This window comes from Geotrypetes seraphini, chromosome 2 (genome assembly GCF_902459505.1).
Source record: "Geotrypetes seraphini chromosome 2, aGeoSer1.1, whole genome shotgun sequence".
In the NCBI taxonomy this organism is placed as follows: domain Eukaryota; kingdom Metazoa; phylum Chordata; class Amphibia; order Gymnophiona; family Dermophiidae; genus Geotrypetes; species Geotrypetes seraphini.
The window spans coordinates 244677870-244703878 of record NC_047085.1 but is presented as its reverse complement, the minus strand read 5'-3'; the positions used below and the strand labels follow the sequence as shown (position 1 = coordinate 244703878).

General features: G+C 45.8%; 1 protein-coding gene across 5 annotated transcripts in view; it reads left to right on the top strand.

The window, feature by feature from the left end:
- The window catches only part of CDH12 (cadherin 12), a 799528-nt gene that overhangs the window by 721167 nt on the left and 52352 nt on the right, over window positions 1-26009 (top strand). For all 5 annotated transcript variants that reach the window (XM_033935287.1, XM_033935284.1, XM_033935288.1 and 2 more), the window contains one exon: window positions 25261-25397. In XM_033935287.1, coding sequence (XP_033791178.1) covers window positions 25261-25397 — 137 coding nt within the window. The remainder of the gene's footprint in view (window positions 1-25260; window positions 25398-26009) is intronic.

Genomic DNA, 26009 nt, shown 5'->3' with positions numbered 1-26009 from the left:
GTAGGGCTGGATTCTACAACAGCCGCCCTACTGCCGCCTAACTTAATTGGTGTAATTGGGTTTAAGTGTTATGATAATTGCTTGCACCATTAAAATCAAATTAACACGTCATAAAAAAATATCCATCACTATGCGGCCTCTGGGGCTAACGCCTAGGTCTCTGGCAGTTAGCAGTGCACAGTGACGCTGAAGGGGGCGGTGAAGGTCAGGAAGGGCATTGGGCACTGGGAATGTAGGCCTGTATAACCCTGGCCTTCATTTCTGGCACCTAGGGTCCTTGTAAGCCGCAATTCTGGAAACGATACCTGTTGGTGATTGACCAAGCGGCAGTCACCCCTTAAAGAATCAGGGCTACACTGCACTAATAAGCGCAGCTAAATCATAATGCCTACTCTATGGAACTTACAAGAAATTCTATAGAATCTTAAAAGAGACTCAAACTTAAAAAAAAAAAAAATGCTTACACTATAGAACTCAAAAGAAGACCCTACTAGGAGCTGAAGGAGACTCCGACATTATAAGAAATGTTTACTCTGTAGAATAACAATGTTAGTAGTTACTTGCTGTTTTAGATAACTTGCATTTATAATTACATTGCATGTATAATTTTATGTAACATGTACAATTCTATGTAGTATGTATGATTTTATGGATAACTCTGTTTAGCGATATGCTGCTTGCAACCCACCTAGAACTCTGATTTGAGAGGATTTGGCGAGATGTAAGATTGCACATAACATCATTATGTGTTAACTGATTAATACGTGGCTAGTATGTGATCCTTTTCTGCCTGCAAAATAAGTGGCGATAAAGGCTCATGTGCTAATAATCACGCAATAATTGGGAAATTATTGCATTGCCATTAATTGAAAAAAATGGAAGCTGGGGCAGTTTTATTGCCACATTAATATATGTCCTCAATTCACAAGAAAGACCCATGCTGGGGACAACACAGGCCCCTTTTTAGCATGGCTTTATAAAAGGGCCATCATAGTATATTTACTATACTCTTTCATTTTTTTCCAACCCAATAGTTTCTTCCTGCTCTTCTGGACTTCCGTTTCCATCAGAATGAAGTTTGACTGTGTGTTAATGCCATAAGCCATCATTCACAACTACGTGTCATCTTCCTTTGCATATATTAAAGACCTTTTGCCAGAGAGCTAGGTAATCCCAGTCAAGGTAAATTAAAACATCCTGACACCCTTGTGCCCAAGAAGGGGTGTCCTGCGCAGGAAATGCACTCTTTGCAACATGCCCTCTAAGTGCTCCTGCCCTGCCCATGGTGGCATGGCCAAACAAGGCAGACAATGGAAAGGGTACAGTTTTGACACCGCTGCATCAATTGTAGCCTGTGTGGCTGCAGCGCCCAGATGTTACTTGCTGTGGCCCTGTTTCCTGTCACTACAGTGAGGGAATGAGAAACCTGAGATGGTCCAGTAGGAATTTCTCTAGAATTCCTAAGAATGGGAGAAAGAGCTGCTGCTTATTCTCTACTGAGAGAAAATGTGACAATGTGCTGAAGATCTGAAGGTGACGAAAAAGTGTGACAAGGCAGTGGCTGTAACCAGAAGGATGCTAGGCTGTATAGAGGAGTAACTAGCAAAAGGAAGGTGGTGTTGATGCCCCTGTATAGAGTATTGTGTTCAGATTTGGAGTCCATATCTGGCCAAGGATATATAAGAAGACTTGAAATGGTCCAGAGGAATGCATCAAAAATGGTAAGGGATTTGTGCCAAAAGAAGTAGACTAGAACAGTGGTTCCCAACCCTGTCCTGGAGGAACACCAGGCCAATTGGGTTTTCAGGCTAGCCCTAATGAATATGCATGAAGCAAATTTGCATGCCTATCACTTCCATCATATGCAAATCTCTCTCATGCATATTCATTAGGGCTAGCCTGAAAACCCAATTGGCCTGGTGTTCCTCCAGGACAGGGTTGGGAATCACTGGACTAGAAGACCTCAACATGTATATTTTGGAGGAAAAAAGATTATAGTAAGTGTATTAGATGAGTTAGCTCCTATTAAGGAAAAATCCATAAGAATTAGTAGGACTAATTCCTGGTATATTGAGGAACTGAGGATAGAAAAACAAAAATGTAGACAGAAAGAATATGGCAGAAAAATAATTCAATTCAATCTAAATTAGCTTGGAAATCTGCAATTAAAACTTATAAATTGCATAATTCAGCAGCTAAAAAATATCATTGTGCTTCTGAAATAGGATTGGGTAAAAATAATCCTAAAAAGTTATTTCAATTTATGTATAATGTAGTCCTTTTACTAAGGTGCGGTAGCCGATTTAGAGCGCGCTAAAAATTAGTGCGCGCTAAATGCTAACACATCCATAGGATATAATGAACGCATTAGCACGTGTTAGCATTTAGCGCGTGATAATTTTGGCGCACACTAAGGGCTCCGTTTATAAAGTCGCGCTAGGGCCTTAATGCGTGCAATAGCACTCTAGCCACTCGGTAGATTTTCAGCTACCGCACACTATAGCGCGCAGTAATTTTGTGTGTGCGATAAAAACCCTAGCGCACCTTCGTAAAAGGAGCACTAAATTGGCTAGCGCGGCTTAATAAAAGGACCAATATGACTGGCCTCCTATTTTAGGAGCTGCTGTAGATTAATCTCAATAGTTACAGTTCGTCAAGATCTAGAGAATATTTCCCAACCTACTATAGAAAATGATAATAGCTTAGACACTCCCACTTCAGGAATTAGTGCAGACCAGGTATGGGATAAATTTGATGCCATAACTGTTAAGGATTTGAATCCTCTGGTAAAGAGCTTTTCTACAGGTTCTTGTGTTTTAGATAGATGTTCTTCATGTCCTTTCTCTAAGATTCCAGATGCTATGATTTCATGGTTGTTACTTTTCTTTTTTAATCCAAATACCTAAATATTTTATACCCTCTTCCTTCCATAGAAAAGGGAATGAGTCAAATAATCCTTTTGGACAGTGTTTAGCAGAAGAACCTCCAATTTACTTCATTATACATATACAATTATTTTATATACAGAAAATTTTCCAAATTGGTCAATCAAATCTAGTAAATGCAGGATGGTAGATTCAGGATTCTTTAAATGAAGCAAAATATCATCTGCATAAGCAGAGACCTTATTTTCCCGACCTGCATAAGGAATACCCTGTATCTCCTTTGTCTGTTGAATAGCCAATAGCAAGGGTTCCAGAACAATGTCAAAAAGCAAAGGGGATAATGGACACCCTTGTCTAACAACCACTCTCCAGACGAAAAGTTAATCAAGGGGCCAAAAATTCCCGAACATATAAAAAGAGATCTAGAAGCGCCTATATCGCTTAAAGAACTTCAGGCAGCATTGAAGTCCTTTAGAGTTGGATCCGTTCCAGGTGGTGATGGATTCACTGTGGAGTTTTATAAATCATTTCAAATTACATTATTACCTCATCTTTTAAATTTGTATCAGGCATAACTAACTAAAGGTTGCATTTCAGGTACTATGGCAGAATCTTTAACTATTGTTCAGTGGCACCCGGGCCGAGGCCCATCATTTTTTGACACCCCCCCCCCATGTAAAAAAATTATTTTTTGTAATGACCATGAAACGGAATAAATGGTCAGAATAGAAACAGGCAGTGAAAATTTTCTTATATTCCAAACATAACATGACATAAATTATGTCTGAATTGTCATGATATCAGAAGTACATATGGAGTAGTTGCAGGTGATGCTTGGGACAGTTCTGATTGTGTTAGTTCGGTTTTATGTGTTTTTTGAATATAAGGGGGTTTTTATTTCTTTTTGAAGGTTTTGTAGTCTGTGGTCGAGGTCAATAGGTTGTAGAGTTGGGGGTCGAGTGTTGCAGCTCGAATGGCTAGGAGGTTGTCGAACAGTTTTTTTCTTTTGACGTTTTTGGTTGGAGGGTGTATGAATGGTGCGTGAGTTCTCCTATGTCTGTTTGAGGTGGATTGAATTATTTAGCTGAAGAAATTAGTTACCCCCTCATTCCACACACATTAATTCTCTTCCATTTTTGTTCCCATTATAAAAAACACTGATAAGTTCCCAGAAAAAAAATACATTAAAATAAGAAGTGAAAACAAAGGCCCCTACAGATGAGAACATAACATAAGAATAGCCTAACTGGGTCAGACCAATGGTCCATCATGCCCAGTAGCCCATTCTCATGGTAGCCAATCCAGGACACCTGGTCAAAACCCAAAGACTAGCAACATTCCATGCTACCGATCCAGGGCAAGCAGACACTTCCCCCATGTCTTAATAACAGATTATGGACTTTTCCTCCAGGAATTTGTCCAAATCTTTCTTAAAACCAGCTACACTATCTGCTTTTATCATAACTTCTGGCCACTTCATTTTTAAGTTTAGATCTTTCCTTTCAAACAGAGACCTTGCTAGATGTCAAATACAGCACAAGGTAACTTCACATGGACTTAGCTGTGCAGGAAATGTGAATCTCCTCATACACCCACCATATAGTGCAAAAATGTGCAAAGGTCTGTTTTTTTCTTTCGATCACTACATAGCCTAATGCCACACAAGCAGCGCTGTTACAAACATATTCTGTAGGTCAATGCTAAGGATAACAAAGTTTCCTTCCTTGGACCAGAAGGAGATACTGATAAACCACTGGATAAGATCCCAAAACAACACCCAAAGACCCACTCAGTGTGTGAACCAGTTGAGTGGATTGGACTAACTAGGGGGTGGAAATGGGCCCGGAGTTTGCTCAGCAGAATTTCCCAGACCACCTCTTCCTCTCAACACATTGACACGCTGTCACCACCACCACTAGGAACACCTCACTGGGTAGGCCAGCTATGCTATAAACTTTATAAAACACATTATTATATTTTCTTATAAAGCACATGTTTTACTGAACTCTCTGACATCCTCAGCCTTTCCATTCACAAAAATAGAAGGAAGAAAAGTTCCCATTTCCTGCTGTCTCATGTCCCCGGCCTATACAATATTTTTTTTCTGCAGACCCTTCAAAAGTCTGACCAAATCCTCGTTTCACTTGCATTATAAAGTACTGAGGATGCCATCTCTCCCCAATCCCAGGTCCTAAAGTCTAAGACAGTAGCGCAAACTAATGCTGCCAGATTCAGGAAAAAAAATTTTGATTCGATTCAGCCTATTGAATTGGTTTTTCAATTCGATTTTCCTGCCCAGTTGGGTGATTTTTTTCAAAACTCCTGGTGGGTTTTATAGCTTTTTCACCCCCTTTGGCTTCTCCTAACCACACTGGCGCTGTGGTGTAAATAAAATAAAGAAACAAAAAGGACTTTTCCTCTCTCTGTTAAATCCTAGTTCACGTTTGCAGTCCAACACCAGCTCTGGCAGGATACACATTTCAAATCTGACATATTATAATCACAAAACAGAAAATAAAATTAATTTTTCTACCTTTTGTTGTCTGGTTATATTTCAAATCTTGTTGGTCCAAGGCTCTGGTTTTCTTCTGATAACTTGCTTGCCAGGGTCTCCTTCTTTCTTCTTTCTGCATGCTAACCATCCATCTGCCAACTCTGTCCTCCCTTTCCATTTCCCTTCCCTCCCCAGGAAGTCTGGTATCTTTCCTTTTTTTCATCTCCCTCCACAGATCCACAGATCCACCTCTCCCTCCTTCCCCACCACCCCAGAGTCTACCATCTCTCTCTTTCTTTTCCCAATTACCCTCCTATCCAGTATCTCTATCCCTCCTCACCATCCCTTGTGTCCAATTTTTCTCCCTTTCTGTTCCTTCCCTCCCTCCCTAAATCCCATGGTCCATCATCTCTCCCCCTCTCCTCTATTTTCAGACCCATTATTTCTCCCCCCCCCCCAAAGTTTGGCATATGCACGTCTCTTTGAACACCCCCTTCCCTCTCTGTACTTCTAAACCAGGGTCCCCCTTAAAGGTCTGCCTGTACCCCCTTGAAGGCCTGTCCCCCCCCCCCCTTGAAGGCCTGTCCTCCCCTTGAAGACCTGCACCGCCCTTGAAGATCTGCACCCCGCCCCGAAGGCCTGCACCCCTCTTGAAGGTCTGCAGCCCCCTGAAGTCCTGCACCCCCCCTCGAAGGCCTGTCTCTCCCTTGTAGGCCTGTCCCTCCCTTGAATGCCTGCCTGTCCCTCCCTTGAAGGCCTGTCCCCCCCTTGAAGGTCTGCACCCCCCCCCGAAGGCCTGCACCCCCCCGAAGTCCTGTCCCCCCCTTGAAGGCCTGTCCCACCCCTTGTAGGCCTTTCTCCCCCTTGTAGGCCTGTCACCCCCTTGTAGGCCTGCCTTCCTGTCCCCCCTTGAAGGCCTGTCCCCCCCCTTGAAGGTCTGCACCCCCCAAAGGCCTGCACCCCCCTGAAGGCCTGCACCCCCTGAAGGCCTGTTCCCCCCTTGAAGGCCTGCACCCCCTTGAAGGTCTGCACCCCCCCGAAGTCCTGCACCCCCCCGAAGGCCTGCACCCCCCTTGAAGGCCTGTCCCACCCCCATGAAGGCCTGTCCCTCCCCCTTGAAGGTCTGCACACCCCCCTGAAGGCCTGTCCTCCCCCTTGAAGGCCTGTCCCCCCCTTCAAGGCCTGCCTGCTCCCCCTTGAAGGCCTGTCCCTCCCCCTTGAAGGTCTGCACACCCCCCTGAAGGCCTGTCCTCCCCCTTGAAGGCCTGTCCCCCCCTTGAAGGCCTGCCTGCTCCCCCTTGAAGGCCTGTCCCTCCCCCTTGAAGGTCTGTACACCCCCCTGAAGGCCTGTCCTCCCCCTTGAAGGCCTGTCCCCCCCTTGAAGGCCTGCCTGTCCCTCCCTTGAAGGCCTGTCCTCCCCTTGAAGGTCTGCACCCTCCCCGAAGGCCTGCACCCCCCGAAGGCCTTTCCCCCCCTTGAAGGCCTGTCCCACCCCCTTGTAGGCCTTTCTCCCCCTTGTAGGCCTGTCCCCCCCCTTGTAGGCCTGCCTTCCTGTCCCCCCTTGAAGGCCTGTCCCCCCCCTTGAAGGTCTGCACCCCCCCAAAGGCCTGCACCCCCCCGAAGGCCTGCACCCCCTGAAGGCCTGTTCCCCCCTTGAAGGCCTGCACCCCCTTTAATGGTCTGCACCCCTCCGAAGTCCTGCACCCTCCCGAAGGCCTGCACCCCCCTTGAAGGCCTGTCCCACCCCCATGAAGGCCTGTCCCTCCCCCTTGAAGGTCTGCACACACCCCTGAAGGCCTGTCCTCCTCCTTGAAGGCCTGTCCCCCCCTTGAAGGCCTGCCTGCTCCCCCTTGAAGGCCTGTCCCTCCCCCTTGAAGGTCTGCACACCCCCCTGAAGGCCTGTCCTCCCCCTTGAAGGCCTGTCCCCCCCTTGAAGGCCTGCCTGCTCCCCCTTGAATGCCTGTCCCTCCCCCTTGAAGGTCTGCACACACCCCTGAAGGCCTGTCCTCCCCCTTGAAGGCCTGTCCCCCCTTGAAGGCCTGCCTGCCTGCCTCTCACCCCCTCCCCCTTGAAAGCCTGCCCGACTGCCCCACCCCGAAGGACCGCTCTCCCCCCTGGCCTTCCCGCACCACCTATGAAGCAGAACTACCTATGCTCCCGGCCTTGCAGTTCAGTCCCCCCCTACCACCCCCGAAGGACCGCTCGCCCCACTGACCTTCCTGCACCACCTATGAAGCAGCCGCAGCAGGATCGCGACGTCAGCGATCTCTGCGCTGCTTAGGCCCTGCTTCCTGCGCCGCGGTCCCGCCCCTCCTCTGAGGTCAGAGGAGGGGCGGGATCGCGGTGCAGGAAGCAGTGCCCAAGCAGCGCAGGGATCGCTGACGTTGCGATCCTGCTGCGGGCTGCTTCACAGGTGGTGCAGGAAGGTCAGTGGGGCGAGCGGTCCTTCGGGGGTGGGGGGGGGACTGAACGGCAAGGCCGGGAGCACCCCCTCAGGGCTGGCACCTGGGGCGGACCGCCCCTCCCGCCCCCCCTTTGGTACGCCACTGCTATTGTTTTACCGAAGCCGAATAAAGATCCTATGTTGGTTTCAAATTACAGGCCTATTTCTTTGATTAATGTAGATGGAAAACTTTTGACTAAATTATTGACTTTATGCTTTTTCAAGGCTCTCCCTTATATGATCGGTACTCACCAAATGGGTTTTGTTGTTCAAAGACATTCATCAAACAACACCAGTTTGGCTTTTCACATGTTGAATTTAACAAAAGTCATGGAAGATCCGGCCTTCTCTGTATCCTTGTGAAGGCCTTTGATCATGTAGAATGGACCTTCATGTATCAAGCAATGGATTGGTTTGGTATAGGATCTGGATTTATTCAAATGATTCAAATCTTGTATAGTTCCCCTTCTGCCAGATTATATATTAATAATACTTTCTAAGACTTATCACAGACTTCTAACTGCAGAACAATTTCCAATATATCTTTCTTAACCAAAATTTTAAAATTTAGTGAATGAGCAGATTTCAAGATTCATTGATCATTTTTCCTGTCTACATGATTCTCACCCCCTCTTTTATTTATTTATTTATTTAGCTTTTTATCCCGTCTCCCAGAAGCTCAGAACAGGTTACAAGTAGACATTCACAATCGTTTGAAAACAGACTAGTTATGACAACAAATAGGTTACAGTAGACAATAACAGAGCTTATTCTAGAGACCAGACTGGTCATAGCGAAGAGTACTAGGAGAAGTATATTGAGGAGGCAGTTTTTAATGGCCCGATTGGCGGGAAGAGGAAGGTCTTTATTGCTCTGTGGAAGATTATTAGTGAGTTTAGCAACCTGATCTGTGTGGGTAGTCGGTTCCATAGCTGAGGTAGGAAATGGCTGTAGGATCTTTTGTACACCGTACTCATTCGGGGGGATCTCCCTGCAGGAATGCTGAGTCTTTGTTCTGCTTTGTGGCAGAGGGAAAAGTTAGGGGTGTATAGGCATAGCTTGGATGCTATGTAGGTTGGGTTGGTTTTTTTTGTAGAATCTAAGGTGCTATGCTATGCTTTTTAGCGCACGGTAAATATTAGCACGCGCTAATCATGCGCTAAACGCTAACATGTGCATGTTATCCTATGGATGCCTTAGCGGTTAGGGCACGCGTTGATTTAGTGCGTGCTAAACGCGCACTTAAATGCTTAGTAAAAGAGGGCCTTAGTTTAGGTACAAAGCTGCTATTGCTAACATTAACAACTAAAGTTAAGCAATGGTTGAGTCAAGGTTAATAATCTGTTTTGTTACAATTCGATATCTGTTTAGCTTTTGACTCAGCCGATCACATTTTGCTGATTAACAAATTGAGTGAGTTGGTATGGTTGTATCTGTACTTAATTGGTTTAACAATTTTTTAGTAAAAAGTCTGCTGAAGGATTGAACCTTTTCTAGGAGCTGGGCTTCTTTTTGTGGCGTGACACAGGGCTCTTCTATTTCTCCTAAGCTTTTTTAATATCTTTATGAGTACTCTGCAAAAAGTACATTTGTCAGTCGAAGTTTGTATGATATCTTATGCTGATGATATGTTTTTTTAAATTAATTCTGTTAAGTTCAAACAAGGAGGACATTTCAGCCAAGATCACCGATTGCGGAAATAGAATTGGAGATTGGGCTTCTACTAATAAGTTGAAACTGAATGCAAGTAAGACGAAGGTTCTTTGGTTTCATAATTCACTATCTTCTGTTCCTTCATTTCTTACTCTACAATCAGGTACTACTCTGCAAGAAGATAGAACATCTAAAGTTTTGGATATTCTTTTAGACTCTTCTCTTACATTTGAAGATCAAATTTCTAATTTATGGAGGAATATTTTATATATTATGAGGAAACTTAGGCTAGTGAAGTCATGCTTTTTTGAACATCATTTTGCACTGTTGGTTCAGATGTTACCCCCTCTTTTACAAAGGTGCGCTATGCATTTTAGCGCATGGCAAATATTAGTGTGCGCTAATCACACGGTACATGCTAACGCGTGCATGTTATCCTATGGATGCATTCGCGGTTAGCGCACGCTAAACGCATGCTAAAATGCTTCGCGCACCTTTGTAAACGAGGGCCTTAGTGTTACCTCCACTTGATTACTGTAATTCTGTATGGGGTCCTTTTATTAAGGTGAACTAACCGATTTAGCGCATGCTAAATGCTAAGGGGCTCATAATCAAAAGTGAAACACGTCCAAAAAACGGCCTAAGTCGGCACTTGGACTAACATTGGCGAAAAACGTCCAAGTACCAATAATAAAACCAGGTTTTGGACATATTTATAAACGACCTAGGCTTTCACAGTGCCGCTGAATGTCCAGGAGGAGTGTCGAGGATGGGAATTGGGCGGGACGTGGGCCGGCTTAGACTTCGTCGTATTGCATGTATAACCAAAAGTTTTACAACACAGTCTAGACGAAACTTGGACGTAGTGACTTAGACCATTTAAAACATAGTCTAAGTCACAAAAAAACAACCTAAAGTGACCAGATAAGTACTTCAAACACAAAGTACATACCCCCACATACTACTCCCAGTGATCACCGACCCCCCCCCCCTAAAAATTGTAATAACAATTTTAAATATCTGTCTCCAGAACATCAGTACCTGGCAGCCTGGCATAGGAAAGCCTAGTCGAGCTGCACAGAGGTGTCTTAAGTTATCTTGGGGATGGGTTAGGGGCCCATGGAGAGGAGGACCCAGGTCCATAAACCACTGTAAGCATTGCATTCATGATGCAACGTGTGCACTCCCCAAAAATCCCAAACCCCTTTTGCACTGCCCTATAAGTGGCTCCTGCAGCCATAAGGGCTATTGGGGAGGTAGATAGGTGGGTCTAGGAGATTCTGGAGGTGGTTTAGGGGCTCACCATTACCTATAAGGGAGCTGTAGTTAGATGATTGCATGGTACCCTTTTTTGTAAAGTTCACAGCAGTGCCCTGTAAGGTACCCCGCTGTATAGGTGCCCTGTGTTGGTGTCATGTCCATCACTTTGCAAACCCCTCCTACTCCAAAAGGTCTGTTTCTAGACATTTTGGACTTGGATGAAAATGTGTTATAAAGATGGACGATTTAGTGATCTGGACGATTAGGCGGCTGAACGTATACTTAGACGATTTTTTTAAAAAAAAATTGGGGGGACATATTTTTCGAAAATGTGTCCTACGCTGTTTTTTTACTTTGGACGACTTGCAACCTAGACGAAAACGGACTTAGATGTTCCTTTCAATAATGCCCTTCCACGGCATCCATTATATTCTATGGGCACCTTAGCAGTTAGTATGTGTTAATCTTTAGTACACGCTAAATTGGTTAGTGTGCCTTAATAAAAGGCACACTAACATAACATCAAAACTGATCAAAAAATTGCATTTGCTCCAGAATACTGTGGTTAGATTCATTTTTGGTCTAAAAAAATATGAAAGTGTTGCATTAGCATATAAGAATCTTCATTGGTTATAAGTTATCGGTTGAGAGGAGAATGAAGTTTAAATCAGCTTGCATAGTTAATCATTTATTATAGACTGACTCTTCAGATAATCTGATTTTGGTTTTTTTTCTCATTTGTATTATTCTTCCACCTGATTATGTGGTACTTTATTACTACATTTTCCACAGATTAAAGGAGTTCTGTATAAACCACAGCTTAACTCCTCTCTTGCTTATGCTGCCATTACAATTTGGACTAATCTACCTGTTTATATTAGGACAGATATCAATTACTTACGCCCTCTTTTATAAAGGTGCGCTATGCTTTTTAGTGCATGGTAAATATTTTTGCACGCTAAACGCTAATGTGTGCATGTTATCCTATGGATGCGATAGAGGTTAGCGCACATGTTGATTCAGCGCATGCTAAATCCGCGCTAAAATGCTTAGCGTGCCTTTGTAAAAGAGGCCCTTAAGGTCACATTCATACAACACAGATCACAATACAAAAATATAAAAAGAGGGCCTAATATTGCCAAATAACTCCCACAGTCAGTGCTGACTGGAGACCAGCACTGAATATCTGGGGGGGTGGGGGGAGGGCTGCTGAAAAGTTAACTCACTAAGTCAATATTCAGCACTGGCCAGTTAAGTTTATAGCGGCCAAAGATAGAACTAATATTTATACAGTCCAAGTTGGACGCTATTAAAATGATAGTAAATTGGGCTCATTAATATTTAAATGAGCATTCCAGGCAATTCTCTATCACCACTGGGTTATTCTCCAAGCGGAATATTGGCTTTTAACAACCATAAATTACCAACTGGTCCGGGGATGCCGGTACTGTGAAAAGTGCATCTCGGGTGCATTTATGGCTGTGGCTCATGATAAAAATGAAACAAATAATTTGCTAAAAAGGCTAGGTCTTTACGTCAGTTTCATAGAATTTGGGACCCGGTTTTACATTACTGCTCTAAACACGATTAATACCATTGTGTCATGTCAATGTAATATTTATGTACTATTTGCATACTCATTCTTGACTATCTTACTTAACAGCATTGTACTCATACAACTTTTTGATGATGTACTTACCTGTATGATATTGCATACCATCTCATTAATCTGATTATCTTTATGTAACATTACCTGCGCATTAAGAAGCTTTAGACCATTTAATCTGATCTTTCTCTATGTTTGTTCTTTTCCAGACTTTAGTTATTTGACTTGTGTGTCTTGCTCTTGCAATTTTTCCGTTCTGTATTTTGTTATATAAAATCAATAAATTTTATTAAACTTAAAAAAAAACAACAACCACTATTCACATAAATGATAGTAATATAGTAATGGGGGAAAAAATTTCAAAAACTCACATCTCGAGCGTATGTATTAGAGGCGTGTATCAAATGTGTGTCTTCCACACACTTGTTGATGTCGATGATTGCACCTCCCCCTCCTTTCCCCTCCATCCAATAGCACTGGCATGCCTATGATTGACACAACGATGTAGCATTGCTGGTAGTTCACCGCCCCCTCTTATCCACCCATGCCTCTTTCCATGGACTATTCTGTGCATGTGCCAATCGCTATCATCAGCGACTCAACTCATGTAAATTTGGCAACCCTCTGCGAACCTCATTTGCATGTATGGTTCTTCGAGAATGTTTCATCATTTTTCAATCATTACATTTATGGCCGCTACAGCGACTCATCGGATTTTACCGGTGATATTAGAGAATTTGTCCCTCAGTGCTGAAAATTGCCAGTTACATTAGATTCTCTGTTAACTGAAACTCAAGCAACCAGAACTCTGAAGAACCCAGCAAAAAAAAAGCAAAGAAATACTATTTAAATAAAAATGAAAATAAAATCAATTTCTGGCAGAAATTTAAGTGTAAACTTGGCACGCCACACCTGAGTATTTGCCTAACACATGTCCGGTAATTTGTCTGGAACAGTTTATGGTATAGCACAGGGGTGCTCAATAGGTCGATCGCGATCAACTGGTAGATCGCCAAGGCAAAGTGAATCAATCGCAGAGCCCATCCCGGGCTCCGTGATAGACCCACTTTGCCTTGGCGATCTACTGGGCCGATCAGCCTTCCTCTCCCCGACGTCAATTCTGCCGTTGGTGAGGAAGTTTGGGCCAGCCAATCGCTGCCTGGTTGGGCCGGAACTTCCTCTCCGACGGCAGAATTGACATCAGGGAGAGGAATGCTGGTCAGCCCGACACAGGGAGAGCTTGGGGCGGCGGCGACTTTGGGGCCTGATACCCAATGGTGGCGGCAGCTTGGGGGCCTGTTCCCCAATGGCGGCGGCAGTGGCTTGGGGGAGGGCATGAAGAAAGAAAGAAAGGGGCAGGCAGGGAGACAGAAGGAAAGAAGGGAAACAGAAAAAAAGAAAGGGGGCATGAAGAAAGAAAAAAAGAAAGGGAGGCAGGGAGAAAGAAAGGGCAGGGAGAGAGGAAGAAAAAGTTGGGGGAGGGAATGAGGTCTGGAGGAGAGTAAGCATACAGGCTGAAAGCAGGGAAGAAAGATTGGATGCACAGTCAGAAGAAGAAAGTGCAACCAGAGACTCATGAAATCACCAGACAACAAAGGTAGGAAAAATGATTTTATTTTCAATTTAGTGATCAAAATGTGTCTGAATTTATATTTGCTGTCTATATTTTGCACTATGGCCCCCTTTTACTAAACCGCAATAGCGTTTTTTAGCGCAGGGAGCCTATGAGCGTCGAGAGCAGCGCTAGGCATTCAGCGCAGCTTCCTGCACTAAAAACTGCTATTGTGGCTTAGTAAAATGGGAGGGGGGTATATTTGTCTATTTTTGTATGGTTGTTACTGAGGTGACATTGCATAAAGTCATCTGCCTTGACCTCTTTGAAAAAACCTCGGAATAGGAATGATAATTAACATTTTCTCTGCGTACAGTGTGCTTTGTTTTTTTTTTTTATTTTATTGTTGATAGATCATTTTGACTTGGTCATTTTAAAAGTAGCTCGCAAGCCCAAAAAGTGTGGGCACACCTGGTATAGCATATAGTATTAGTTAGGCCTATTTTTAATAATAACTCTCAAGCAACCAGAAACTACATTTATCCGGCATCTATCAATCCCCATTGGTGCTGGTTAACTGAGAGTATGCTGTATTTCACAATATAGCCAGTTAACATTTTGCTGCTAACTATGAATATTCAGTGGAGATAACTGGTTATTTCAAGCTGAATATTCACTTTTTAACTGATTAAGCGCTACTTAACTGGTCAATACCATTTCTGGCCAGTTAAATAACTCTGAATATCAGCCAGAGAAAGTTTTAGAGTAGGAAAATAGGAAAAGTCTGCTCATGCCAATCTTTCTTTTTCTCAGAGCCATTCCTGTACAAAGTGGTGTTTGGTTAGTGATCGTGCATTTAACAGTAATCACAGAACTGAGAAGGTGACAGTCTGAGACTTGGAGCAGCAATATTCTTTGTTCTGGCAGATATAAGTGTGAAAGACCATTAGCGGTTAGGATGGAAAAAAGTGATAGCGACAAAAACAAATGAGAATTCTGATGTTAACAGCACATTGACCTCATCTAGTTGGCATTACAATTCCAGAGCAGAACTTAAGGTCTGAGAAAACAGACATTTATTACTCCCCTCTATTAAAGGGATTCAAACTTTAGGTAGACTTTCACATTCTTTAGCTTTTACAATGGTGACGATCTGGAATGACCTTTCTCCAGACATTAGAACTCTTGCCTCATTGACTTGTTTCAGAAAAACCCTGAAAACATACTTGTTTAAGAAATACCTTACAAATAACTGATAAAATGCTTAGCTGTTCACTATATCTTGATATCTATCAATTCTTTTCTATTGTTCATCATTGATCTTTATGATTATGTTTTTGTTAACCGGTTCGAGTCCCTTAGGGGAATGATCCAGTATACAGTATAAGATCAAGATTTAGATTTAGATATGATTTTTTTTTCTTTACAGTAGCCTGTGTATAGGAAAAATAATATATGACCTAATTAACATTAAACTCCCAAAAAACAAAAGAGCAGAAACCTCAGACAGAACTTCTAAATAGCTGCAAAATAAGCAAAAAGTCCATAAGAAAGAAACAATACACCATACTACTACTACTGCTATTACCGTATTTTCGCGGATATAACGCGCACCCGTGTAAAACGCGCACACGGGTATAGCGCGCAGAAATCACGATGATATGTACAAAAACTTTTGTATACCGCGCTCACGGGTATACCGCGCATGATGCCCGACGCTCCTTTCGCCCGCCCTGACTTTCCGTGCGCTGTCCCGACTCTCCGTTCACCCCCCCTGACTTCCGTGCACTGCCCTGACTTTCTGTGCGCTGTCCCGACTCTCCGTTCACCCCCCCTGACTTTCCGTGCACTGTCCCCCCTTGAAGTCCTGTCCCCCCTTGAAGGTCTGTCCCCATCCTGAAAGCCTGATGCCTCCTCCCGACGTCCGATACATCCCCCCCCCAGCAGGACCACTCGCACCCCCACCCCGAAGGACCGCCGACTCCCCAACAATATCGGGCCAGGAGGGAGCCCAAACCCTCCTGGCCACGGCGACCCCCTAACCCCACCCCGCACTACATTACGGGCAGGAGGGATCCCAGGCCCTCCTGCCCTCGACGCAACCCCCCTCCCCCCAACGACCGCCCCCCCCCAAGAACCTCCGCCCGTCCCCCAGCCGACCCGCGACCCCCCTGGCCGACCCCCACGACACCCCCACCCGCCTTTCCCGTACCTTTGTATAGTTGGGCCAGAAGGGAGCCCAAACCCTCCTGGCCACGGCGACCCCCTAACCCCACCCCGCACTACATTACGGGCAGGAGGGATCCCAGGCCCTCCTGCCCTCGACGCAAACCCCCCTCCCCCTCAACGACCGCCCCCCCCAAGAACCTCCGACCGCCCCCCCAGCCGACCCGCGCCCCCCCTGGCCGACCCTCACGACCCCCCCACCCCCCTTCCCCGTACCTTTGGTAGTTGGCCGGACAGACGGGAGCCAAACCCGCCTGTCCGGCAGGCAGCCAACGAAGGAATGAGGCCGGATTGGCCCATCCGTCCTAAAGCTCCGCCTACTGGTGGGGCCTAAGGCGCGTGGGCCAATCAGAATAGGCCCTGGAGCCTTAGGTCTCACCTGGAGGCGCGGCCTGAGGCACATGGGCCCAACCCGACCATGTGCCTCAGGCCGCGCCCCCAGGTGGGACCTAAGGCTCCAGGGCCTATTCTGATTGGCCCACGCGCCTTAGGCCCCACCAGTAGGCGGAGCTTTAGGACGGATGGGCCAATCCGGCCTCATTCCTTCGTTGGCTGCCTGCCGGACAGGCGGGTTTGGCTCCCGTCTGTCCGGCCAACTACCAAAGGTACGGGGAAGGGGGGTGGGGGGGTCGGGGGGGTCGGCCAGGGGGGTCGCGGGTCGGCTGGGGGGGCGGTCGGAGGTTCTTGGGGGGGGCGGTCGTTGGGGGGGGAGGGGGGTTTGCGTCGAGGGCAGGAGGGCCTGGGATCCCTCCTGCCCGTAATGTAGTGCGGGGTGGGGTTAGGGGGTCGCCGTGGCCAGGAGGATTTGGGCTCCCTTCTGGCCCGATATTGTCGGGAAGTCGGCGGTCCTTCGGGGTGGGGGTGCGAGTGGTCCTGCCGGGGGGGGGATGTATCGGACGTCGGGGAGTCGGCCGGGCAAGAGGGCTTGGGCTCCCTCTTGCTCCGATCGTGGGTGCGGGTGGGAGCGCGTGCGAGCGGTCGTTCGGGGTGGGGGTGCGAGCGGTCCTGCTGGGGGGGTGAATCGGGCATCGGGCGGGGTGGGAACTATGTTTAAAAACTTTTGTATACCGCGCTCAGGCATATAACGCGCGAGGGGTATGCGCGGTAGGTAAAATCGCGTATAACGCGCGCGTTATATCCGCGAAAATACGGTAATGCTTTCTAGAGCACTACCAGATGCAGTCAGAAATGTGTAGAGTCGCAAAAAAAGACAGTCCCTGCCCGAGTGAGCTTACAATCTAAACAAGACAGACAAACAGGATGCCAGAGTCGGAGTTACAGTTAAAAGGGATGGTTAAACTACTGACTAGGGTGGTGAGCAGAAGAGAGCAAGGTTATGAGTTGAAGGCTGTCTTAAAAAGGTGGGCACTTTTATATTAAAATTTTACAAATTTTACAATTATATTAATATTACAAATATATTAATATTAAAATTTTACAAAGGTGCGCTATAAGAACATAAGAACATAAGCAATGCCTCTCCTGGGTCAGACCTGAGGTCCATCATGCCCAGAAGTCCGCTCACGTGGCAGCCCAACAGGTCCAGGACCTGTGCAGTAATCCTCTATTTATGCCCTTCTATCCCCTTTTCCAGCAGGAAATTGTCCAGTCCTTTCTTAAACCCCAGTACTGTACTCTGCCCTATTAAGCCCTCTGGAAGCGCATTCCAGTTGTCCACCACTCGTTGGGTAAAGAAGAACTTCCTAGCATTCGTTTTGAATCTGTCCCCTTTCAACTTTTCCGAGTGCCCTCTTGTTCTTTTATTTTTAGAAAGTTTGAAGAATCTGTCCCTCTCTACTCTCTCTATGCCCTTCATGATCTTAAAAGTCTCTAACATATCCCCTCTAAGTCTCCTCTTCTCCAGGGAAAAGAGACCCAGTTTCTCCAATCTCTCAGTGTATGAAAGGTTTTCCATCCCTTTTATCAGACGTGTCGCTCTCTTCTGAACCCTCTCGAGTAGCGCCATATCCTTCTTAAGGTACAGCGACCAATATTGGACGCAGTATTCCAGATGCGGGCGCACCATCGCCCGATACAACGGCAGGATAACTTCTTTTGTCCTGGTTGTAATACCCTTCTTGATTATACCTAGCATTCTATTTGCTTTCTTAGCGGCCGCTACACACTGTGCCGTCGGCTTCATTGTCATGTCCACCATTATCCCCAAGTCCCTTTCTTGGGTACTCTCATTCAATAACATCCCTCCCATCGTATAGTTGTACCTTGGGTTTCTGCTTCCCACATGCAATACTTTACATTTCTCAACGTTGAACTTCATCTGCCATCTCGCCGCCCATTCCCCCAGTTTGTTCAAGTCCCTTTGCAATTCTTCGCATTCCTCTTTAGTTCCAGCTCCACTAAATATTTTTGTATCATCCGCAAATTTTATTATCTCACACTTCGTCCCTGTTTCTAGATCATTTATGAATATATTAAATAGCAGCGGCCCGAGCACCGAGCCCTGCGGAACACCACTCGTGACCCTCATCCAGTCCGAGTAGTGGCCCTTTACCCCTACCCTCTGTTTCCTACCTGCCAACCAGTTTCTGATCCATCTATGTACGTCTCCATCCACCCCATGATTCTTCAGTTTCCGGAGTAGACGTTCGTGAGGCACCTTGTTAAAGGCTTTTTGGAAATCAAGGTATATGATGTCTATGGGGTCTCCCCTGTCCATCCTTTTGTTAATTCCTTTGAAGAAGTGCAATAAGTTAGTTAGGCACGATCTCCCCCTGCAGAAACCATGTTGGCTTGTTTTCAGAAGTTCGTTTCTATCCAAATGTTCATCGATGTTTTCTTTTATCAGTGCTTCTGCCATTTTCCCCGGAACCGAGGTCAGACTCACCGGTCTGTAGTTTCCCGGGTCACCTCTTGATCCCTTTTTAAAGATGGGCGTGACGTTGGCTATCTTCCAATCCTCCGGGATCATGCCTGTTTTCAAGGATAGGTTGCAAATTTGCTGCAGTAGTTCAGCTATCTCCTCCTTTAATTCCTTCAAAACCCTTGGATGGATTCCGTCCGGACCAGGGGATTTGTCAGTTTTAAGTTTTTCTATCTGCCTGTGTACATCATCAAGGCTCACTTCCGTGGATGTTAATTTTTCTGCTTGATTTCCATTGAAGATTTGCTCAGGTTCCGGTATGTTGGTTGTGTCTTCGTTTGTAAATACAGACGAAAAGAACATGTTAAGTCTTTCCGCGACTTCTTTCTCCTCCTTCACCGCTCCCTTCCTGTCTCCTTCGTCCAGCGGTCCCACCTCCTCCCTAGCTGGCTGTTTCCCTTTAACATATCTGAAGAACGGTTTGAAATTTTGTGCCTCCCTGGCTAGCCTCTCTTCGTACTCTCTTTTGGCTTTTCGAACCACACTGTGACATTCTTTTTGATACTTCCTGTGCTCTTTCCAGTTCTCCTCAGTTTTGTCCTTCTTCCATTTCCTGAATGAATTTTTCTTATTGGCTATCGCTTCCTTCACTATTTTAGTCATCCATACCGGGTCTTTTGTTCGACTCTTTTTGCACCCCTTTCTGAATCTGGGGATGTACAGATTTTGCGCCTCACTCACCGTGTCCTTGAAAAAAGACCAGGCATGTTCTACCGTTTGCCATTTCTTGGAAGTGTTCCTAATTTTCTTCCTTACCATTTCCCTCATTGCTTCATAGTTTCCTTTCCTGAAGTTGAAAGTTGTCGCTATGGTTCTCTTTCCAGTCGGTATTCCTACTTCAACTTTGAACTTGATCATATTATGATCGCTGTTTCCCAACGGTCCCACTACTTCCACTTCCTTTGCAGGTCCCATTAGCCCATTTAGGATTAGATCCAAAGTGGCATTTCCTCTCGTCGGTTCTCTAATAAGCTGCTCCATGAAGCAATCATTGTATAGCCTCCAGGAATTCTGTCTCCCTAGCGCATCTTGAGCTTCCAAGACTCCAGTCTATCCCGGAGTAGTTGAAGTCTCCCATAACAACCGTGTAACTTCTTTTGCATTCTCGCTTCATCTCGGCATCCATTTCTTTATCAATATCTCTGGTTTGCCCAGGTGGACGATAGTATAGGCCCATCTTTATTTCATGCCCTTTCCTATCCGGTATTTTAACCCATAGCGATTCCAGTTTGTTGGTCGTCTCCGCTGTGTCCATTCTTGTCGATTGTATGCTTTCTTTTACGTATAGGGCTATTCCTCCTCCTTTCTGTCCTGACATGTCCTGGCGATAGAGCTTGTATCCCGGCAGTGCTGTATCCCATTTGTTTTCCTCATTCCACCACGTTTCAGAGATTCCAATGATGTCTATGTCCTCTGCATTGGCCACGGCTTCTAGTTCCTCCATTTTGTTTCTTAGGCTCCTTGCATTAGCATATATGCAATTTAGATCCTGGCATTTCGTCCTCCTCATTTCCTTTCCCTGTGCTTCGGTCTTTGGTGTCTTCTCTTTTGCTACAATCTTTCTAACCTCCACTTCTGGGTTAGTTGACTCCTGTAATTTGTCCCTTGTTTCTTCCCAGCCTTTTTTCCCCTTAGTATCTTCATGGGATACCATCTTCCGAATCGTCGACGCTAGGTCGACTGTCGGCTTTCCCCTTCCTCTTAGTTTAAAGCCTGTTCTATTCCTCTCTTGACGTTGTTTGCTAGAAGTCTTGTTCCCGCCGTGCTCAGGTGCAGTCCATCTTTCCTGTAGAGCTTGCTCTTGCCCCAGAACGTTGTCCAGTTCCTCACGAAGTGGAACCCTTCTTCCTCACACCATCTCCTCATCCACACATTTATTGATTGTAGTTCCTCCTGCCTTTTCACATCTGCCCTTGGTACCGGTAGGATCTCTAAGAATGCTATCTTCTGGGTCCTCATCTTCAGCTTCCTTCCCAGAATCTTGAACTGTTCCATCAGCGTGCTTCTTCTGTAGTCTCTCCTGCTGACATCATTCGTCCCGATGTGGATCATTACTGCGGTCTCTTCCGTCTCCGCTCCTTCCAGGACCTTCCCAATTTTGTCCACGATGTCCTTGGTTCTCGCTCCTGGGAGGCAGGTCACCAGTCGATCCTCTCTTCCTCCTGCTATGTGGCTGTCCACATGCCTCAATATCGAGTCTCCCACCAGGATCGCTGACTTTCCCTTCTTCAATTTTCTTATCGGTCTCAGGTCAATGTCCTCGGTGTGCTTCGCTCTCTCTTCTTCTGGGCATCGACTAGCCAATTCTTCCCCCTCGTGTGGTATTCTTCTGTGGGTGTCTTCTTTGAGGTCATCTGCTTCTTGCTCCCCCTTCCATGTTGGCGTTGCTTCATCTCTCATCTGGAGTTCGTTCTCTTCCACCCTCCTCCTGTATGCTTCCTCAATGAATTCCTCGAGTTCCCTGACTTCCTTCTCGATGTGTCTCTCACTCCTGAAGTCTTCAAATGCCCTGGTAGGGTCCTCCGTGATGTAAAGTCCTTCTAGCTCCTGTATCTTGTCCTCAAGTCGCTTGACTTCTTTCCTCAAGCTTTTCAGCTCCTGACACCGACTGCATACGTATGACTGTCTCCCCGAGGGGAGGTAGTCATACATATGACAGTCCGCGCAGAACACTGGAAAGCTCATCTTCTGGTTACCTTCTGCTTCCATCGGGGTTACTACTTTAAGAAAACAGATAAGTTTACGTGTTCCTTCGGTGCCTGCTTCCTTCTGCACCTGCTTCTTGCCTTACTGCCTTCTGCCTTTGTGTGGGCTGCCTACGTTCTACCTTTCCTTACTTTTGTTTGTGTGTTTGTTCTTTCTGTGCCTGGTGCCTTTGCACAACCTTGCCTAACTTTTGCTTGTGTGTGGTTGTTCCTTCTGTATCTGCTTCTTGCCTTGCTGCTTTCTTGTGTGTGCTGTCTTTTCTCTTCCTTACCTTACTGCTGTTTGTGTGTGTTTGTCCCTTCTGCGCTGCTTGCCGCTTCCTTACCTTTCAGTCCTCCCTGTGCTCTTGGGTGTAGTGACTTGGCCCTTCTTGAGGCCCTTCGCAAAGGCGCTCTCGCTAAGGCGAGCGCCTTCGCCGCGCGCCTAACGGCTGTGTGCCGTTGGCTCCACCCCCTTTTATGGGGGGGTCGGGTGCTGACTCTTCCGACGCGGTGGGGGGTGGGCGGAGCTAACTCTCGCCCTGCCCCTAGCCTCCTGCTCTCCTCTGTCTCCCTCCTCTGCTCGTTTTTGCTTCTAAAACTGCTTTTCTCCCTTGCTGCTTCTACTCCTCTTGCCTGATGCTGTGCATTGCGTTCGCCGTTGGCTCCGCCCCCTTTTATGGGGGGGGGTCGGGTGCTGACTCTTCCGACGCGGTGGGGGTGGGCAGAGCTAACTCTCGCCCTGCCCCTAGCCTCCTGCTCTCCTCTGTCTCCCTTCTCTGCTCGTTTTTGCTTCTAAAACCGCTTTTCTCCCTTGCTGCTTCTACTCCTCTTGCCTGATGCTGTGCATCGTGTTCACCGTTGACTCCGCCCCCTTTTATGGGGGGGGTCGGGTGCTGACTCTTCTGACGCAGTGGGGGTGGGCGGAGCTAACTCTCGCCCTGCACCTAGCCTCCTGCTCTCCTCTGTCTCCCTCCTCTGCTCGTTTTTGCTTCTAAAACTGCTTTTCTCCCTTGCTGCTTCTACTCCTCTTGCCTGATGCTGTGCACCGCGTTCGCCGTTGGCTCCGCCCCCTTTTATGGGGGGGTCGAGTGCTGACTCTTCCGACGCGGTGGGGGTGGGCAGAGCTAACTCTCGCCCTGCTCCTAGCCTCCTGCTCTCCTCTGTCTCCCTCCTCTGCTCGTTTTTGCTTCTAAAACTGCTTTTCTCCCTTGCTGCTTCTACTCCTCTTGCCTGATGCTGTGCACCGCGCAATACGTGTGCATGTTATCCTATGGACGCATTAGTGGTTAGTGCACGCGTTGATTCAGCGCACGCTAAACACATGCTAAAACGCTTAGCACACCTTTGGAAAAGGAGCCCTAAGTCTATAGCTTTGCTTTGATTATTGATATGCAAGTTCTTTTCCTTCTCCTTGACTAAACATGCCTCTGAGATGCCTTCTGACAATCTACATTAGGTAAGACCACACACATATTGTGGAACACTACCCGTACTTTCACTTCCATTGCAGGTGGAAAATTTTCAAAAAATGGTCCACGAAGGTGAAGAGCATCTTATCCACTAAAAATATCTTTTGAAACTGCTCTAATCAAGACGGGAGCAAACATTCAACGTTTCACAAATTGCTTCTTCAAGAGTTGCAGTCAACTTGCTAAACGCAAAGGCCCAGATTCTCTATAGGGTTGTCAGTCAACTTCTAGGCGTCATTTATAGAATCACGCAGAGTGGCACCTAATCAGACTTAAGCATCGCTAGGCGTTCTAAAGGTAGGCACCCTTCTATTAGGCCAGCTGGCCTAATTTACCAAAGCCTATCTATGATGCCTAAGGCAACCATGCCTTTTCTCTACCCCTAACCATGTTTACTTTTCAGATAGGCATCATTAGGTATCCTTAGGCGTGGGAGGGCGCCTCCACTTAGGTGTCCCTAGGTATCCTAAGAATTTGGTGCCAAACACTTAAATTGTTTCATTTATTTATTTTTGACTGGCTGAAAACCGGCGCAATCAATTACCACGCCGATTAAGCCAGTTAAAAAAAAAATTAGACACGGATCCGGAACTTAGGCATTGCTAGGCATCTGCACCTAATATGAACCTACTATATAGAATATGCACCTAACATGAACATACTATATAGAATATGACCCTTGTTGATCTATGTCTTTTAAATCATGTTTTTGTGTTATTTTACATATCAGTTGAATGAATTTATCTCTCTATATTTTTTAAAAATTTATTTGTGCATTTGTATATTGTTACCATGGCTTTGTAAAAGGGGCCCTACATTTGTTCCTGAGGCAATGGAAGATGTGGAGGTGCATTTTCAATATGAAGTCTAAATCCAATTTTGCATGTAGGAGGTTACCAGCATTCTTAGTAGTCACACAGACATCCCAGCAGAGCAATGGGGCACCCTACATAGCACTGCACTTAACATTACATAAAAAGTTCCAGGTATACATCTCACCCAGTGACATAGTAAGGGTAGGAGGCGCCCAGGGTGGTGGTGCCTCCTCATGCCCTCCTCTCCGCACCCCCACTCCTTCCGTCCCCGTCCCCCCCCCCTCGCTTCTTCCTGTCCCACATTCCACACTTGTGCTCTCCCTTCCCCCATACCTCAATCTACTCACGCCAGCATTGGATTTCCCTCTGACATCACTTCCTGGCCCCGTGACCCAGAAGTGATTGAGAAGAGAACCAGGCTGGCACGAGCAACAGGCAGAAGTTGCTCGTGCTAGCAAAGATAATATGGAGGTACGGTGTGGGTGGGGGAGGTATGGCGTGAGGGTGGCATGGTGTGGCAGGGCGGGGAGGAGAGGTGCCAGCACCCCCACCAACTTGCCACCCATGGTGGTCCACACCCCCCCACACACACCTCTTACTATACCAGTGATCTCACCATAACTCCTTTACATTGTATGGTGAGCCCTCCAAAACTCACTCACAACCTATTGTACCAAATCATATACCACCCCAATAGGTCCACTTCTCTGCAGTCCACTGCACTGACCACTAGGCTACTCTAGACACGTGTCTGCTGCTGTAATAGAACTGGCTATAACATCTGAAGCTGTCATACAGGATGGTATATACTGTTTCATTATCAACCAAGGAGTTGACCTGTATCACCAAAGTTCACCCCTTCCTCTCTGAGCACACTACCTGGACCTTGTCCAAGCTCTCGTAATCTCACGCTTAAATTACCGCAACCTACTCCTAACTGGTATCCCTCAGTGTCGCCTCTCCCCCTTGCAATCTGTGCAAAACTCTGCTGCGTGACTCATCTTCTACCAACCTTGCTACGCTCATGTCACCGCACCTTTGTAAAAGAGGGGGTTAATTTTAATATAAAAGTGCTCTTCTGTGAGTAAAAATTGTGTATGGTGTTTACACATATATAGATTGTTTGATCATTGACCTTATATAATAAAATGTATTTCTACATACTTAAGCACATGCTTTGAAATAGACTTTATTCTCAGCACTCACTTAGGAGACTCAGCATCGTTAAAAATTGTTGGTTTGACTATTAGCTAACATCTTTTGGACTTACTGATACATTTCATATGCAGGTATTGGATTGACTGGAACAATGATGGCAGCAAATATTTTGCAATTGATGCAACTGAAGGAACCATTGCAACCAATGAATTGTTGGACAGAGAAAGCACAGCACAGTACAATGTCTCGGTTATTGCAAGTAAAGTTAGTAAGTATGTCATGTTTCAGATTGTAAAGTCAAGAGCTTTGAATTTGTACTCCTTGAACTCTGTTCTCAAATGTTTGTCCATTAAAATGACTATGCAGTTTTACAAAGGAGATTTTCTGGAGTTCATTTTATTTTATTTTTTTTTATGTTTAAGATACTTTGTGAAATTGTCATTCTCACCAAGGCCCTCTTTTACTAAGGTGTGCTAACCGATTTAACATGTGCTAAACGCTAACACGTGCAGGTTAGTCTATGGTCGCGTTAGCATTTAGCGCTCGCTAATCTGTTAGTAAAAGAGGGGGTAAATTGTTTGTCATGAACAGTGATCTATTTATGTTTTTTATTCAGTTTAAGCTGGGTTTTTTTTAAAGTTGAATCCTGAACATTTATACATTATTGAACCCCCTTTCAGATTTTACCAATGAACCAAGTGCCTTTTTGAAAATAATCACTTGATTCACATGTAATACTGTAAAAGTCTTAAACCAAATGCCATTTATCATCTTTCCCAGATGGGAGATGAAAAGGAGACTGTCTCTCTTTCCTTCTCTTGTCTCCAGGCCATTCTTCTATCTCTTACCCTCTACCCCATCTCCTATTTCTTTTCCTTCA